This window comes from Dreissena polymorpha, chromosome 11 (assembly GCF_020536995.1).
Source record: "Dreissena polymorpha isolate Duluth1 chromosome 11, UMN_Dpol_1.0, whole genome shotgun sequence".
Taxonomy (NCBI): Eukaryota; Metazoa; Mollusca; class Bivalvia; order Myida; family Dreissenidae; genus Dreissena; species Dreissena polymorpha.
In genome coordinates this window covers 77,668,882-77,687,860 of record NC_068365.1, presented here as the reverse complement: position 1 = coordinate 77,687,860, position 18,979 = coordinate 77,668,882, and the positions used below count along the sequence as shown (strand labels likewise).

Below are 18,979 nucleotides of genomic sequence, written 5' to 3'. Positions count from 1 at the left end.
TATGCCCCCCTTAGGAGAAGAGGGGGAATATTGTTTTGCACATGTCGGTCGGTCCGTCCACCGAATGGTTTCCGGATGATAACTCAAAAACGCTTACGCCTAGGATCATGAAACTTTATAGGTACATTGATCATGACTCGCAAATGACCCCTATCGATTTTCAGGTCACTAGGTCAAAGGTCAAGGTCATGGTAACTCGAACCAGTAAAATGGTTTCCAGATAATAACTCAAGAACGCTTATGCCGTGGATCATGAAACTTCATAGGTACATTGATCATGACTCGCAGATGACCCCTATTGATTTTCAGGTCAATTGGTCAAAGGTCAAGGTCACAGTGACAAAAAACGTATTCACACAATGGCTGCCACTACAACTGACAGCCCATATGGGGGGCATGCATGTTTTACAAACAGCCCTTGTTTAATATAATGATTCTTAGTCATATTGTCATGAAGTCAAATAATGATTTAAATTGTCATGTTAACTTGAGCATATTCTGAACAGCACTAAATTTCTGTTATTATTTACCATCATCATTTGCCAATTGTCTTTTAGTTAGTCCCCTAAATTACCTAAAAGGCGTTTACTAAATATAAAGTTACAGAGACAAAACTTGATTTGTAAAATTTCTGATTAAATGTGACCGGAAAATGACTTTGTTGACTTTAATGTAATCTTACAGCACTTGTTAAATTCTTACCATTATACCGCAAAATAATGGTCAAATTCTTACCATAATAGCCCAAACTTACTTCCACATTGACAGCAAAACCATGAATAAGCAGTGATACACTCTTTGGGTTATCATTAAGTCACCAGACCTCAGAATAATATAGTTGGAACCTTGTGCTCATGTCAGCCATTGTTTAAAGAGGGTATATACGATCTTGTCAAATATTTATTAATTAATATTAAATGTGTAGAAAACTTATTATACATATATTTCAATATAAACTAAAATAAAAGTTAAGAAGAACATGTGTCGAAAAATGTGAAATTAGCCATATATTTAATTCTGAAATCAAAAAGGCTGTTCAGCCGAATTCGCCAGCATGTATATAAAGCATGTACGATGTGAATCTAAATTGAGTTTAACGGTTCATTTTAAATTCCTGCAGCGATATCGATTCATACGACACACGAACACTTACTAAAAAGACGAATGCATCGGTTATTGTAGGAAAATATGTTCAAATTATCTTCGTCACAATTGGCTCGGGGCGCTAATTTGTATTTGCTGCATTTTATGAAATTCGTCTTAAATGTATCATTTTTCTTGCATAATGTGTGTTATGATAACATATTTGTATCAATATATTACAATTTAACACATATCAAAATCGTATATACCCGCTGTAACCCTTTTAACCCTTTACCACTTAGATACGTATTTTCATGCATGTGTAGTCGCTTAAAAAGTTAAATTCAATTTATTAGACCTTTCTTACTAGATTCAACATTTTAATATTTCATCTCTAAACCTTAGTTACTGATGAGCATCAAACAGCATAAAACCTGAACAGACTGCGAGTTACTCGCAGGCTGTTCTGGTTTAAAGCTGTTTGCACAGATTCATTTTTACTTAGCTTCTGAGTGGGAAAGGTTTAGTTGTTATTTAATTGGTCTGCTATTCCCCTGATACACATGAGTGGCATGAATTGACATTGAAGTGGATATATGAGACACTGCCAGCAAATCTCTTGACAAACACCAGTGAATGTGGGTAAATCAGCCTAAACTTCTGTGTACATGAGGGCTGTCTGAGGCAACTAAAGATTTCAGGCAGGGAAATCTACAAGAACATGGTGGTATACGCCATTTCTTGCATACAAAAAATGTATTTGAAGGAATCATCAGTGTGTTCTTAAGTACCACAAACGACTAGCAACATGTTGACTTAAACTGACACTTTCTTGAATAAAATAAAGTATTGCTTTTGCATTAACCCATTTATGCCTAGCGTCTAGAAAAAAGGCCTTGGCAAACAGCGTAGACCCAGATGAGACGCCGCATCATGCGTCGTCTCACCAGGGTCTGCACTGTTTGCTCAAAGGAATTTCTGTAAGAAATATTCTATATGTAGAAATAAATATACTACTCTGACATCCCTTTGGAAATAATTGATCCAATTTAGAAGGATGAGAGAGTCCACTGGGATTAAATGGGATCAGAAAGGTCAGGGGTGGGCTTTTAATGAAACATGCACTCATTTCAATATCCATTATGCCTTGGACTTGAGCTCATATCAACCTCAAATGTGCCATATATTGTGATATGACACACGTATATCAATTTATATATCTAATTAGACATTAATTCATATCAATGTCTGAATGTTATTGATGACATGGTTATGTATAATTTCAATTAATTAGGTATCTTTTATTTTACATGCATTTTTTGATGCCCATGGTGCCATTGAGTATGAGATGAAACATACATTTCAATTGGTTACCAGTACTCTTAAAGCTGGGCACACAGGGGCCAACTCAGTTAACAATTTTTCCTTACTGGAGCCTGGAATCTAACATGGAACATGACTATCAATCCCTTGGAATTTAACATAATCCAGTGAACTGTTGACAGGAGGGTTATCAGTGTCAACAGACAATGTCTAGGGATGATTGCTTCTAGGATGTTGTATAAGTGTAATTGACTTGCCTTTGTGTTCCTATAGTAGATTAATTCCATACTGGTATAGTTCATTTCAAAAGGAAATTTATGTAGGAGGAATATATCCACATAAACATAAATCCAACTTTATTTTAAAGGGGCCTTCTCAAAGATTTTGGCATGTATTGAAGTTTGTCATTAAATGCTTTATATTGATAAATGTAAACATTGGATCTAAAAAGCTTCTTTAAAAAAAAAAAGAATAAAATTAAAGAAAGAAAAAACGTAACCGGGGTCAACTGAGATCAAATCACTGTCCCCTGGAGTAAAAGTCTATCGTTTAGACCACTCGGCCATCTGTGCTCATAAAGTGATGTATTTTATACTTTATATAAGCAATGCTTGAAGTATCACAAAATATAAGGAAAACAACAGAACTCTCCAAATTATTCAATCGTTTCGCTTTATAATTTTCAGGTTTTTAAATCGTCAAAAGATGCATAAACTGGATATTTTAGAGCATGGTTAATGTTCAGTATTACTGTTTCCTCACAAATATCATAACTACAACGAAAATTTGCCAATCTGAAACATTTTTGTCTAATTTTGTCTATTTACCAAAACATGAAAGGGCCCCTTTAACCTCAAGACTGGTGCATAGATGTCGAAAATCCAGGTTATGTTTTTTTTTAAGTTTAAAGAAACAACCAAGATTCAATAATCTATGGATTCTCATAAAGATAATACACTAATGCACATTTTTAAAACCTTATTAAATGCAAAGTATATTGGAATTAAATTAATTTATATGCACTATAATAAATTATTAACAGTGCCGGAACCATGGATATATTGGTATCTCTGTAACAAAATATATTGTACATAACATGGAGAAAGAATTAAACTCAAGAAACCATATACCGTAAGTTACCATGTATAGCGTGCCCCCATTTATAACGCACATGCGATATTTGTAAAGCCAAAATGGAGAGAGAAAAAATTGAAGACCAACAAACCTGAAAATTTGATAAAAAATGACCACCATTTTCATATTGCGCAATCAATTATTTCGGGTCTTTGGAAAGTTTAATTATGCACTCTTCATCGAAGAAGCGTTTATATGATCAGGAGCATGGGTTGCATAGCACTATATTTGACAATTTTGAAAAGGGCCATTGTCGTCATTGTGGTTATTTTGCCGTCTTCTAGAGTGGTCTACCGTCAATGTCTGATTAGTCAATGCGTAGTTCAGATGATTGCAAACAAATGTTTCAAACACCACTGTTGAACGTTAAATATTTATACACACAAAATGCAGTTTCATAATTTCACGTTCTCAAGTGTCAATTAGTGTCTCAAATGTCAATTAGCGTCTCAACAAGGCGTGGCACAAATTACTAAAAAAAAGCTGGCAATCAATTACGAAGTACAAAAAGACGCCCTTTAACACCTACCGTTACACGCATAAAAGACATTGTTTACACCTACCTTTGACTGCTCTCTGCTATGTCGACAACAGTCCCCATCGGAATTCATCGATAAAAAAGTGTACAAACGCAAACAAAGAAATGTCCGCAATTTTTATTTAAAAAAAAAAATGTTTGCCCAAAACTTCTTCTAATCCTTTCATATCTAATAATTTAAGGTGTAGTTTTCTGGAAAAAACAAATGGCGGCCATTTTGATTATTTACGATAACATAACAAAGTTTTTGCAGGATAGCGTTGTGTAAATGTATTGCGCGCAAAAGCTTTTTAATTTGAAAATAAGAGGTAATACACTGCGCGGTACACGTGGTTACTTGCGGTAATGATATAAATTGTATTACCATCCTGGTCTTTTATTTAGGGAGGTTGTCTAAACAGTACAGGACATTACGTGCAATTCCATTCTAACATTTAAAATTATTAAAACTGGGGTCACTGCTGTGGAATGCTAAGGGTTGCAGTTAAACCAATATAAAAAATGCCAAACCTTACACTTCCAAGCAATAATAGATTAAAATGTAAGGTACACAAATCATCCAACATTCAAAACTAATTAATGGAAACTGTCTGAGTATGGTAATAATGGCAATAACTGCAGCCAAGTTGTGTGTTTGAAATTACAACATTCATGTAACTGCATGGTTTATTGTTCCTTACATCCTCTTCAAAGGAATTCAATCACTCTTGTCACATAGAGGAGTGTCAGGATAGGTCCATTGGGAGGAGTATTAGGACACACATCCCATAAACAAATTACTGTTGAGAGCAGCTCAAAAATGTGATTGTGAAAATGGTGGGAGTGTGTTGTATTGATTTTGTTTCAAAATGTCATTTGAGAAATCTTGTATTTTCAATAAGCTCTTATTGAAGGGCATGTTTAAGCACAATACAAAATGAATATTTATTTCATTTTATATTTATTTCACAATAGTGTGGGATTTAAATCTGAAATATGAAAAAAAAGATGTGTTTGTGAAACACAATGTCCCCCTATATGACATTTGACCTTGTAGGATGACCTTGACCTTGACCCTTCACCACTCAAAATGTGCAGCTCCATAAGATACACATGCATTTCAAATATAAAATTGCTAGCTTCAATATTGCAGAAGTGACATTACATGAGCAATTTTGACCCATATATTTGACCTTGAAGGATGACCTTGACCTTGACCTTTCACCACTCAAAATGTGAAGCTCCATGAGATACACATGCGTGCCAAATATCAAGTTTCTATCTTCAATATTGCAAAAGTATTCATAAAATTAGCGATTTGGGCCACATATATTTGACCTCTGACCTTGAAGGATGACCTTGACCTTGACCTTTCCCCACTCAAAATGTGCAGCTTCATGAGATACACATGCATGCCAAATATCAAGTTGCTATCTTCAAAATTGCAAAAGTACTCATAAAATGAGTGATTTTGGCCACATATATATGACATCTGACCTTGAAGGATGACCTTGACCTTTCACCACTCAAAATGTGCAGCTCTATGAGATACACATGCATGCCAAATATCAAGTTGCTATCTTGAATATTGAAATACTGCAAAAGTGTACATAAAATTAGCGATTTTGACCCATATATTTTACCTTTGACCTTGAAGGATGACCTTGACCTTAACCTTTCACCACTCAAAATGTGCAGCTTCATGAGATACATATGCATGCCAAATATCAAGTTGCTATCTTCAATATTGCAAAAGTTATTGCAAATGTTAAAGTTGGCGCAAACCAACCAACCAACCAACAGACCAACCAACCAACGGACCAACAGACAGGGCAAAAACAATATGTCCCCCACTACTATGGTGGGGGACATAAAAATGGATTGGATTAGGGCTTAGTTCTTGATCCAAGGTCATTATAGGTGTAATGTTTTGAGCAGAGTTAAATGTGTGTTTTCTTTGGGTGACCAAATTTCCTTAAATTAGTTTGGTTTGTTTAAAATATATGGAGGTACAGTTTCCCTGATAAGGCTGTATAGAAAAATACAATAATCGACTGCAGCACTGGATTTTCAAACTATGGTAAATGCACATAAATTGCCTTGGGTGTACCTCTGTTTTGTAAATGTAAATGTGTGGTGGTATACTGGAATAAACTGTTACTAGTTCTTGTCTAGCATGTTTTCATTATAACCTTAAGACAAAGCACCATGCATTTTCTGTTACAAAAATGTTCAACTCAGTTAAGCAAACAAGAACCTTAATGGCCCTGATGGTTTGGAGGGGTTTTACTGTATTAGTATTTGTTATTGAGTAAAAGATTAAAGAACAAGTGGTTACTGTTGTTTATCTGGCTGTTGATGATGCAAGATGATAGACAGCTGACAGATTTATGTTGGATCATTTCTCATGATTGAAACATCTCAGGCCTCAATCAGATTGGCTAACTGATAAGCATTTTCTGCTTTAATGAGCAGATGAACCTTGGTGTGGAAGTAAATTGGGATTTAACACCTGCCTTTGAGAGTTATTGTTGTCAAGCAGTTGTTGTTTGAAGATAGAAAGTGAAAACATACAGCAATTTAGATTAGTATATCAATATAATAATAAAACTTAAAACAAAGCAAGAAAATGGTAATCACTGTATCGCTCAAGATTTGAGATATGTTTTTTGGGGGTATGCATCTTTTGACGATTTAAAAACCTAAAAATCATTAAGCGCGAAATAATCAAATAATTTTAAGTGTTCTGTTGTTATCGTTATATTTTGTGACATAACAAGGATTGCTTATACAAGTATAAAATGCACCAATCACTAAGTCGGTGGTTCGAGCCCAAGAGGATTACTCTTTTTATGTGTGTGAATACTGATTTGAGACCCTTTAATACTGTGGTAACCAGTCTATTGCTGGAGATGCTGCTAAACTCTTTGCCAGGTACCAGTCTATGGATTCACACAAACTATACCATGTGTGTTTTGTTATTGTTATTCCTTCATGTTGGAGTCTGGTTTGTTTGATGGTGTATTTATATTAGCAGCTAGACAGTACCAGCCCACTGAAAGAAGATGGCAATGGGCAGTTCTAACATAATTAGGGCTAATTAACATTAACTAGCATGTGATAATTGCCTGCAGATGATGTGCATTGATTGGGGATGAACAGGAAGGCTTATCAGTTGAGATCTTAACAACAGTGTTTACTCATAGCTCGTTTTGGCTGTTATGAAGATTTTTGTGGAATCTGTGTTATGTTTCTAATGTTGTGTTATGTTCAATTGAAGCCACTGGTGTAATAACTTTGGTATGTAAATTAGTGCGAAGGACGAGATCTCAATGTGTTTTATTGTGGATATAAATGGAATGAAGTGGAAGATTGTTATGTCGATAAAATAAGTATAAAAACTAAACAGATTTCCATGGTAGCAGTCCATGCAAACTTAAGGATAATTATATATTTTTTTGAGAAGTAAAAATCCTCTTTGTCATCTTCTTAGAATGCGCTATTTACAAGGGTACAATTTTCGTTATTAGGGACATTGAAGAAAAAATCCTTGGTGCATTTTGTATACAAATGTATTTATATGTTGGAACATGAAATATTGTGGCAGTATAGGTTATGCTGGTAACAATTAAGACTATATTTACTTCTATTTATGGAAACAACTGTTTTAAAATGTGTTAGATTGTACAGCGGTTGTATCACTTTTCAACAATTCAATGTAGTATTTTATTTAAATTTCCCTGAATGCTTATACATAAGTTTGTATATTATTTTTGGTTCAAGCTTGAATCTACTACTTACAAGTATTTGTTTTCTGTATGCTTGCATAAAACGCAGTTGATTACTAGTTATGGGGTAGTTTTCATTGCCACTTTAAGGTCAGGGATTCTTTTTGGGTTAGTCATCTGGAAAGTTAACTTTCGGTGGTGCAAGATTTTCTTGATAGTGAGATTTCCTTGGGGTTAATTAATAGATTATGTTACATTTTAATTTAAAGATGGTTTTAATAAGAGTATTCCTGCACATATTTTAAAGAAAACAATCCAGTAACTTAAGAAAGCCGTTCAAAGGCTGCTTTCTCTTAGATGAATACATTTGTGAAACAGCAATTATAATTAAAAAACAATATATTCTTAATACAGTAACATACAGTCAAAATTGCATCCATTCTACATTTAATTATGCCCCCCTTCGAAGAAGAGGGGGTATATTGCTTTGCTCATGTGGGTCGGTCGGTAGGTCCGTCCGTCCACCAGGTGGTTGTCAGATGATAACTCAAGAACGCTTGGGCCTAGGATCATGAAACTTCATAGGTACATTGATCATGACTTGCAGATGACCCCTATTGATTTTGAGGTCACTATGTCAAAGGTCAAGGTCACGGTGACCCGAAATAGTAAAATGGTTTCCGGATGATAACTCAAGAACGCATACGCCTAGGATCATGAAACTTCATGGGTAGATTGATCATGACTCGCAGATGACCCCTATTGATTTTGAGGTCACTAGGTCAAAGGTCAAGGTCTAGGTGACCCGAAATAGTAAAATGGTTTCCGGATGATAACTCAAGAACGCATACGCCTAGGATCATGAAACTTCATGGGTAGATTGATCATGACTCGCAGATGACCCTTATTGATATTGAGGTCACTTGGTCAAAGGTCAAGGTCACTGACCCGAAATAGTAAAATGATTTTCGGATGATAACTCAAGAACGCATATGCCTAGGATCATGAAACTTCATAGGTAGATTGATCATGACTCGCAGATGACCCCTATTGATTTTAAGGTCAAAGGTCAAGGTCACGGTGACCCGAAATAGTAAAATGATTTTCGGATGATAACTCAAGAATGCTTTTGCCTAGGATCATGACACTTCATAGGTACATTGATCGTGACTTGCAGATGACCCCTATTGATTTTCAGGTCACTAGGTCAAAGGTCAAGGTCACAGTGACAAAAGTCGTATCACACAATGGCTGCCAGTACAACGGACAGCCCATATGGGGGGCATGCATGTTTTACAAACAGCCCTTGTTCCATTACTTTTGCTAGTACAAAAACAATTTTCTGTCAAAGCTTCAACTGTTCAGATAGCTTTGGCTTCCTTTTTTAATGCTCTATGTTACAAAGTAAATGAGGTATATGGAAATCACCCTGGACCTCTGTTTGTCCATCCCTACATCCCTTGATGCGTCTGTCTGTAGACACAAGTTAACTAAAGCTGCCGTTCTAAACTATTACATGAACAATATTTAGTTCAAACTTGCAGGCATTAATGCACATAATATGAAGTTTTGAATGGATTATAGTCCTGCATTAAAAATTGCAAAAAAATAAATTAATGATGCCCCTTTTCTCAATGAAGACATTTTTTTACATCATGATACCTATATGACATCGTTTTCCGGGGCTCAGTAGATATTGTGTCTAATACTATTTAGTAACTAAATGGTATAAGACAAGAAGAGCCCTATTGTTTTTAACAAAATGATAAATTAGGAACAGATTCCTATTGTGATGACAAGCTTATATTACAGCAGGCTGAAATAATGGTATATCATATCGCATTCTGTCAATAAAAGTAATACAGACATGTAAATAAGATGAGCCAGGAATTCTTGAGTTTCTTTTGGACCAAAAGATCAATAAGGAACAGATAAATCACATTCTATTGAGTCAAAAAGAGTTGAATGAAATATAAATTACTGCTGTTAACTACACTATGGTCTATAAATATTATTGCTATGGTCGGTCTGGTATTATATTGCAAAAGTAATATCATGTCATTTCTTAGCAGGAAATATGATGCCCATTTGAGACATTTTAGGCACACAGTTTAAGATTGATTGCTGATTCAATGAAATCACCATATATAGTGCAACAAAAACTAAATGTTTCCAATACATATTATAACATGTTCAAAGCATCCTAAAAGTACTATGGCAATTTTTTTATATTCAAAGTGTGATTGGCATTGATCACTTGAATATAGTAATACATGTGTTTATTATTGAGTGATCTATATTGCAATATATGAAGTTTGTTGATAAATTTGTTGAAAATGGTTAACTTTTGAAAAATGATGGATAAACACAGTGAAATCGTGTACAACTTGACTAGAAATTGTGAGCGAATAATAAACTCAAAGAACAACAAAGCTATTTGGAGGTTATCCTTTGAGGTAAGAACATTATTACTATTATCAAGTACAGTTTCTGGAAGTCACATGATTTTGCCTACATTTGCCTGTCTGCATGCTTTAATTATGTATGGAATATGTGTAACTTTTTTGTGAAGAATTTTGTTACAGAATCTGAGACATTGATTGAAAAGGACACTTTAATCTTCACAAGTGGTTTATTCCATTTGCTATCTCTATGGGAAAGTTTCCCCAACTGCTTGAGTAGATATCCCGAGAGATAAGGAAGTGAAGAAAACAAAGAGCTTTCATCTTGACTATTTAATATTTTTGCTGTTATCATGACTTGAACATATTTCGGAAGTTTTCTGATATTGCTATGAAAATCAGGAAAAAAATGGAAACCCATTCACTTAGGGCTGCATTAATAATTGTATGAATTCTCTGGCATTGTTGTGATGAAAAAGCTTAATAATGAGGCAGATAACTGTATTGCTAATTCATTTCATGAAATACTCTTGAGATTTAATTAGGGAGACCATTTTTGCTAAGAATGATGAAGTTGTTGAGATATGATCTATGCTCATAGACAAATTGAATTATTATCTGAACTATACAGTCATGTTCATTGGTAATGGTTAAGCCATACCGTGATATTTAATAACTTTTTTGTATGTCCCCCAGTATATACTAGGGGACATATTATTTTTGCCCTGTCTGTTCAGTTGGTTGGTTTGTTGGTTTGCATCAAACTTTAACATTTGCCATAACTTTTGCAATAATGAAGATTGCAACTTGATATTTGGCATGCATGTGTATCTCATGGAGCTGCACGTTTGTGAAAGGTCAAGGTCATCCTTCAAGATCAAAGGTCAAATATATGGGTCAAAACTTAACTTTAACATTTGCAATATATTTTGCAATATTAAACATAAAACTTCATATTTGGCATGCATGTGTATCTCATGGAACTGCACATTTTGAGTGGTGAAAGGTCAAGGTCATCCTTTAAGGTCAAAGGTCAAATATATGGGTCAAAATCGCTCATTTACTATACACTATAACTTTGTAACGACTTCTCAAATGCATATGGAGCTGCACATTTTAATTTGTACAATGTTAAGGTCAAGGTCATCATGAAAGGTCAAAGGTAATTTACAAAGGTCAATTTTCATTTTAAATATGCCAAAACATCACTACCACTTTATACAGATACTTTATATTTTACATGCATGTGTTACTCATACAGCTGAAGGTATTAATCGGTGGCATGTCAAGGTCATCCTTCAAGGGCCTATGCTTTAAAATGCCTATACCTTTTTAACTATTGTACATAGCATGTCAAACATTTGTCATAACATTTGCAATATTGAACATAGCAACTTAATATTTGGCATGCATGCGTATCTCATGCAGCTGCACATTTTGAGTGGTGAAAGGTCAAGGTCATCCTTTAAGGTCAAGGTCATCCTTCAATGTCAAAGGTCAAATATATGGGTCAAAATCGCTAATTAAATATACACTACATAGCAACTTCATATTTGGCATGCTGGGGGCATAGTGTTTCTCAAACACATCTTGTTTGTCAAGGACATTAAATAATAATGCTGTCATTTCTCAACAATGACTGACAAATACATGATTGTGTACAGTAAAAAACAAGCTGTTCTAAACAATATCTTCTTAACATTGGTTTGATACCACTATTGAATTTCGCTCATGAACAACAATAATAACTTTTTGGAATAGTTTGAAACATGTGTAAAACTGTGTTGATGCTGTATTTAACAAAAAACAATTTGTGTCACAAGAATTGCATGTGAACATACGCTGTTCTCTTTAAATTGTCCAGGCATAATAAAATATTGTATAGGCTCTTTGCTGGACACAAACTATAAAGAAGCTCCTCTCGCTTCTTTTTAGTGCGGCAAAAAAAAGTAGATTGTGTTTCTACATTTCTGATTTTCTAAGAGAATTGGTTTCAGGTACTATCCCATATCAGTTTGTGTGAAAATTCTTTTTAGCTCATGCTCATGGTGAGCTTTTGTGATCGCTTTTTGTCCATCCATGGCGCGTCGTAAGCCGTCAACATTTGCCTTGTTAACTCTCTAGAAGCCACATTTATTGTCCAATCTTCATGAAATTTGGTCAGAAGATTGGTCTCAATGATATCTTGGATGAGTTCGAAAATGGTTACGTTTGCTTGAAAAACATGGCTGCCAAGGGGCAGGGCATTTTTTCCTTATATGGCTATAGTAAAATCTTGTTTACACTCTAGAGGCCACATTTATTGTCTGATCTTCATGGTCAGAAGATTCATCCCTATAATATCTTGTACAAGTTCGAAAATGATGCCGGTTGGTTGAAAAACATGGCCGCCAGGGGGCGGGGCATTTTTCCTTATATGGCTATAGTAAAACCTTGTGAACACTCTAGAGGCCACATTTATTTTCCGATCTTACTGAAACTTGCTCAATAGATTTGTCTAAATGATATCTTGGATGAGTTCAAAAATGGTAACATTTGCTTGAAAAACATGGCTGTCAAGGGGCGGGGCATTTTTCCTTATATGGCTATATATGGCTATAGTAAAATCTTGTTAACACTCTAGAGGTCACATTTATTGTCCGATCTTCATGAAACTTGGTCAGAAGATTCATCCCAATAATATCTTGGAAGAGTTAAATAATGATGCAGGTTGGTTGAAAAACATGGCTGCCAGGGGGCGGGGCATTTCCTTATTTGGCTATAGTAAAACCTTGTTAACACTTTAGAGGCCACATTTATTTTCCGATCTTCATGAAACTTGGTCAGAAGATTTGTCCCAATAATATCTTGTTATCTCAGGTGAGCGACTTTGGGCCTTTCAGGCCCTCTTGTTCTATGTTTTTATCATTCATACATAGGCTATTTCACAAAAAATTATTGTGAACTAAATGAAGTGACTGTTTGTCTAATTTGTCAGGTTAAAAAAGACAGATGCATTAAACACATGTTATTGCCTAAAGACATTTGTCAAAGCCATACTGATTTCTGTAAGAAGAATTGTTCTGAATATTTGTTCAGGGCATTTTGGCTAGACAGTAAAGAATTATGCATGACGTTCTTTCAGTGTTTTCTCCAAGACAATATCTTCAGAAAAGACTTTGCTATTCCTGGTAATTGTGAAGCCCTGTTTGAATTATGTCATAGAATGCATGAGCTGCATTGCACAGGCTCAGGCTAGACAATTGATTTTTGGCAGAGAATTCGGATGTTAGAAATTAGAATGGTGCACAGTGCTTCTACAAGTGAAGAGTTGTGGTTGAGGATATTGCTTTCCTTAAGTTTTGAAAACTGAAGTTTTTGCTTCCTGATCTTGGATTTCTGAATTTTTGCTCACACCATTTTGGAAGTTATGACAGCATTTGTGACATTGACATTTAGTAACTGCACTATTCTAATTTAAGTAAAACTTTTATTTTTCTTCAGTTTTTCACTCCATTTATTCAAAGAGTTTTTTATACCTATTTAAAATGTGAAGTATTATCAAGGCTTCAAGATATGTTACATAGTGCTGGATTTTGTAAGTCTTGAAATTTTCTCCATTGCAATTTTGGGAGTCTTGCCAAAAACAACTGTCAGTAATAACTTCAAAACCTCAGTTGAAGAAAGCTCTGCTGAAATTACTTTAAAAGATTTGTTTTTTTGTTTTGCTGGTGGGGTGAGCAAGTGTGGAATGGTGGTGTACTTAGAGATTAAAATGTTTTTGTAATCTTAAAAACTGCTTTATTTTTGGTGCTCATTTGTGTAATTTTTAAGATATAAGAAATTGCCTGAAGAAAAAGTTTAGATGTTAAATGGCAAAGGATGTTAATATTCCCTCTGTCAAGTTTTTACTTCTGCTCATGTGATTGCGGATTTTATTTCCTGAATCCACCAGCACTGTGCTGATAAAGAAACTACAAAAAAAAACACATAATATTTTTATTTTATTTTAGTTTTCACTTTGCTTCATAAATACAATATTATGTCAACAAATGCAGCATTTATGAGCAGGGTGGGGGCAATGAGTCAGTAAAGAAGAGAGGATTACTGAGAGAATGTATACTGAGCAGAAAATAATAATACTTGATTCAGTTATCAATAGTACTGGACATTACTTCTTGTTGATTAGTTTTAATTTTGTTTTGGATATGGGCTGTCTTTCTTAATTATGATTAGTTTGAGATATGGGGTGCCTCCCATTTGAAGAAGTAATTTGAGGGACCATGTGCTTTAGCTCACTCCATGTCACATTTATCTAAGTAATTACTTCATTTTCCAAATAATGTATTTGATTATTGGTCAACATGAGTTGTTGTTTTTGTGGCAAGCCAAAAGCCATGTCCAACATGTACATTTTTTTATTAGTATTCAGTTGCTTCTGTAATTACCCTAAGTTTTCGGACACTTAATAATAATAATTTTCTCATGTTCGAAAATTTAGATACAATAAAAAAAAATACGGGTTTCTGAATTTTAAGAGACAATATGTGTGTTACAAAATTTAGAGCACTCTAAAAATATTGTATTGATGATCAGATACAGGTATGCAATCTGTAATGCGTCAATCATTTCAACGAATAATAGCACGTGCTTGTAAATTACCATGCCATATGCAATGTAGTATAAATAACTTAAAACTGTTGGATGAAAGCATTGTCTTGTAGCGGTATACATAGTTATTTCACCAATAATACACATGTAACAGTCCATTGCCTTAAAGGGGCCTTTTCACAGATTTTGGCATGTATAAAAGTTTTTTAAATTGATAAAATGTAAACATTTGATCTAAACAGCTCCAGGAAAAAAAGCAAGAATAAAATTAAAGAAGTAACCCTCAACTGGGCTCGAACCACTGACCCCAGGAGTAAAATTCTATCGCTTAGACCACTCAGCCATCCGTGCTCATACAATAAGTGATGTATGTTATGCTTTATATAAGCAATCCTCGTAGTATCACAAAATATAACGACAGCAACAGACCTTTCCAAATTATTTAATTGTTTCGGTTGCAACGCTTTATAATTTTCAGGTTTTAAAATCGTCAAAAGATGCATATAATGGATATTTTAGAGCATGGTAAATGTTAAGTATTACTGTTTCCTCACAAACATCATAACTACAACGAAAATTTGTGAATCTGAAACAATTTTTTTTATTTTGTCAATTTACCAAAACATGAAAAGACCTCTTTAAGGCATATGTCTGCCAGGTTTTATGACCTCAATCCAGTTGTAAAAATGCATAATCAAAGTGTCACCAGATAAGCGTAACAGGGCAGATTTCTGGTAAAATGCCATTGTAAAATAGACTGTCCAAAAATGTAATTAGGGACAAAAACCTGTATGTCTGAAGTCACAAATTTTTTGTTGTTGCTTAAATCATAAAATTATTTTTGTCTGAAAATGTAGAGTGTCAGAAAACTGTTCTGTTATTACTGTTAATCATTAACCTAATTGATTAGACCAATACATAATTTGGTCTACCTTGAACTTTATCTATCACAGGAGCAGTGCTTTCTGCAGGCCATTTAGAGGTCCATTGCCGGGGCGCTTGAATTTCAAAATCAAAGTCTGCGGGGCGTTTAAAATTTACCAATAAGTGTATTTTTAGCTCACCTGAGCACAACATTTTGCCTTGTGAACACTCCAGAGGCCACATTTATTGTCCGATCTTCATGAAACTTGGTCCGAATATTTGTCCTATTGATACCTCGACTGAGTTCGAAACTGGGTCATGCTGGGTCAAAAACTAGGTCACTAGGTCAAAAAAAAGAAAAACCTTGTGAACACTGTAGAAGTCACATTTGATGCCCAATCTTCATGTAATTTTGTCAAAATGTTTGTCTAAATGATATGTTGGTTGAGTTCAAAAATGGTTCTGGTCCATTGAAAAAATGGCCGCCAGGGGGCGGGGAACTGCAGTATTCCTTATATGGCTATAGTGAAACCTTGTGAACACTCTAGAAGTCACAATGTTTGCCCAATCATCATGAAACTTGGTCAAAACATTGGTTTCATTGATATCTCAGACGAGTTCGAAAATGGTCCAGATCGGTGAAAAAACATGGCCACCAGGGGACGGGGCAGTTTTCTCTATATGTATAGTGAAAACATGTGAACAGTCTAATGTTAAAGAAAGATAACCTGTACATACTTTATAAAACCAGTAGTTAACTCCCTTGTTAAAACCTTGTTAACACTCTAGAGGCCACATTTATTGTCCAATCTTCATTAAATTTGGTCAGAAGATTGGTCTCAATGATATCTTGGATGAGTTCGAAAATGGTTACGTTTGCTTGAAAAACATGGCTGCCAAGGGGCGGGGCATTTTTCCCTATATGGCTATATATGGCTATAGTAAAATCTTGTTAACACTCTAGAGGCCACATTTATTGTTCGATCTTCATGAAACTTTGTCAGAAGATTCATCCCAATAATATCTTGGACAAGTTTAAAAATGATGCCGGTTGCTTGAAAAACATGGCTGCCAGGGGGCGGGGCATCTTTCCTTATATGGTTTTAGTAAAACCTTTTTAACACTCTAGAGGCCACATTTATTTTCCGATCTTCATGAAACTTGGTCAGAAGATTTGTCCCAATGATATCTTGGATGAGTTTGAAAATGGTTTTGGTTGCTTTAAAAACATGGCCACCAGGGGGCGGGGCATTTTTCCTAATATGGCTATATATTCCTTTAGTAAAACCTTATTAACACTCTAGAGGCCACATTTATTGTCCGATCATCATGAAACTTGGTCAGACGATTTGTCCCAATGATATCTTGGATCAGTTCGAAAATGGTTTCCGTTGGTGGAAAATATGGGGCGTGGCATTTTTCCTTATATTCATGTAGCTATAGTAAAACCCTGTGAACACTCTTGAAGCCATATTTATTGTACCATCATCATGAAACTTTTTCAGAAGATTTGTCCCAATGATATCTTGGACAAGTGTGAAAATAGTTCCATTTGCTTGAAAAACATGGCCACCTGTGGGCGGGGCATTTTTCCTTATATGGACTTATGAATCTTCATAAAACTTTTCAGTATATTTGTTTAAATGATATCTTGGATGTGTATGAAAATGGTTCTGGTCTGTTGAAAAACGTGGCTGCCAGGGGGTTCACTAGTCATGAAAGTTGGTAAGAACATTTTGTTCTAATGACATCTTGGGCTGCACAGAACAGGTCAGTTCCTTTGAATCTCAGGTGAGCGACTTTGGGCCTTTCAGGCCTTCTTGTTTTAGTAACTGCAACTAGCCATTCTTAAGATCAAAGCAATATTGACTTAGCTGAATTATCTATCCTCCTTCAATTACATGTATCTCTTTACCCAACTTAAGCCCGCCAAAAGGCCGAGTGTCGATATTAACGTGTTCAGTGGGAAAACCAGTCCAGATTGGACGTTATTTAATCAAAGTTTTAAATATTCACATATGCCAACATTAATTTGTTGACTTAAGAAAAAAAGAGGAATGTTGGTGTTAATAATTTTTTTAGCACTTTTAACCTCAATATTTACCAGAATTTGCTTTTAAAAATTGAATATACAGGATTATCGGGTAATGAATAATGACATGAAAAGTAGTAAGTATGCATTAATTGATAGAGTTTGGTTTAATGCGGATGAATTATGGAATCTATTGAGTCGGAATTATGCGTATCTATGGTTGAAAGTGTTAAAACAAAAGTAAAAACGATGACAATCACGACTTTATAGTGTTTTTGTTTAAAGAGTCATAACGCACCAAGTAACGTCATAAATAAATTATATAAAAAACTTACAGAGGGGGCTGCCCTCCCTAACCATCCCTAACGACCTGGGGCATCTGAACAAATTCCTGTGGAAACCACTGATTAGAAAAATTGAGAGCCATGAAGTTGCTAACTTCCCACTTCAAAACTTCCCATCCTTGAACAGCCACATACAATTGTATTTGTTTATAAATTGCAGCCGATAGATGGGGATGAGGACCTGCCAACGGCTGATCAGACCCAAGCTGATGTTGTAGAGAAACCATTGGTACCACAGAAGACAGGGGAAGTAACTACGCAGCCTGCTAACAATGTAAGTAACTTCCCTTGGACTGAAATTCAGAAATATGGTATGTAGCTGTTTATATGTTAAGCAATTCAAGTAGAGTAGATTTGATTAGATCTGTGGTACATTTTTTATGTCCCCCACTATAGTAGTGGGGGACATATTGTTTTTGCCCTGTCTGTTGGTTGGTCTGTTGGTCTGTTGGTTGGTTGGTTTGCGCCAACTTTAACATTTTGTAATAACTTTTGCTATATGGAAGATAGCAACTTCATATTTGGCATGCATGTGTATCTCATGAAGCTGCACATTTTGAGTGGTGAAAGGTCAAGGTCATCCTTCAAGGTCAGAGGTCAAATATATGTGGCCAAAATTGCTCGTTTTATGAATACTTTTGCAATATTGAAGATAGCAAAATTTGGCATGCATTTGTATCTCATGGAGCTGCACATTTTGAGTGGTGAAAGGTCAAGGTCATCCTTCAAGGTCAGAGGTCAAATATATGTGGCCCAAATCGCTTATTGTATGAAAACTTTTGCAATATTTAAGATAGCAACTTGATATTTGGCATGCATGTGTATCTCATGGAGCTGCACATTTTGAGTGGTGAAAGGTCAAGGTTATCCTTCAAGGTCAGAGGTCAAATATATGTGGCCCAAATCGCTTATTGTATGAATACTTTTGCAATATTGAAGATAGCAACTTGATATTTGACATG

At 35.1% G+C, this 18,979-nt stretch overlaps 1 protein-coding gene across 12 annotated transcripts in view; it reads left to right on the top strand.

Annotated features, from left to right (window-relative positions):
* Positions 1-18,979, top strand: part of LOC127851804 (protein PFC0760c-like) — a 61,891-nt gene that overhangs the window by 23,576 nt on the left and 19,336 nt on the right. For all 12 annotated transcript variants that reach the window (XR_008035962.1, XM_052385691.1, XM_052385692.1 and 9 more), the window contains one exon: positions 18,178-18,291. Coding sequence is in view for 11 of the 12 variants with exons in the window: in XM_052385691.1 (XP_052241651.1) it covers positions 18,178-18,291 (114 nt within the window). In the remaining variant the exon portion in view is untranslated. The remainder of the gene's footprint in view (positions 1-18,177; positions 18,292-18,979) is intronic.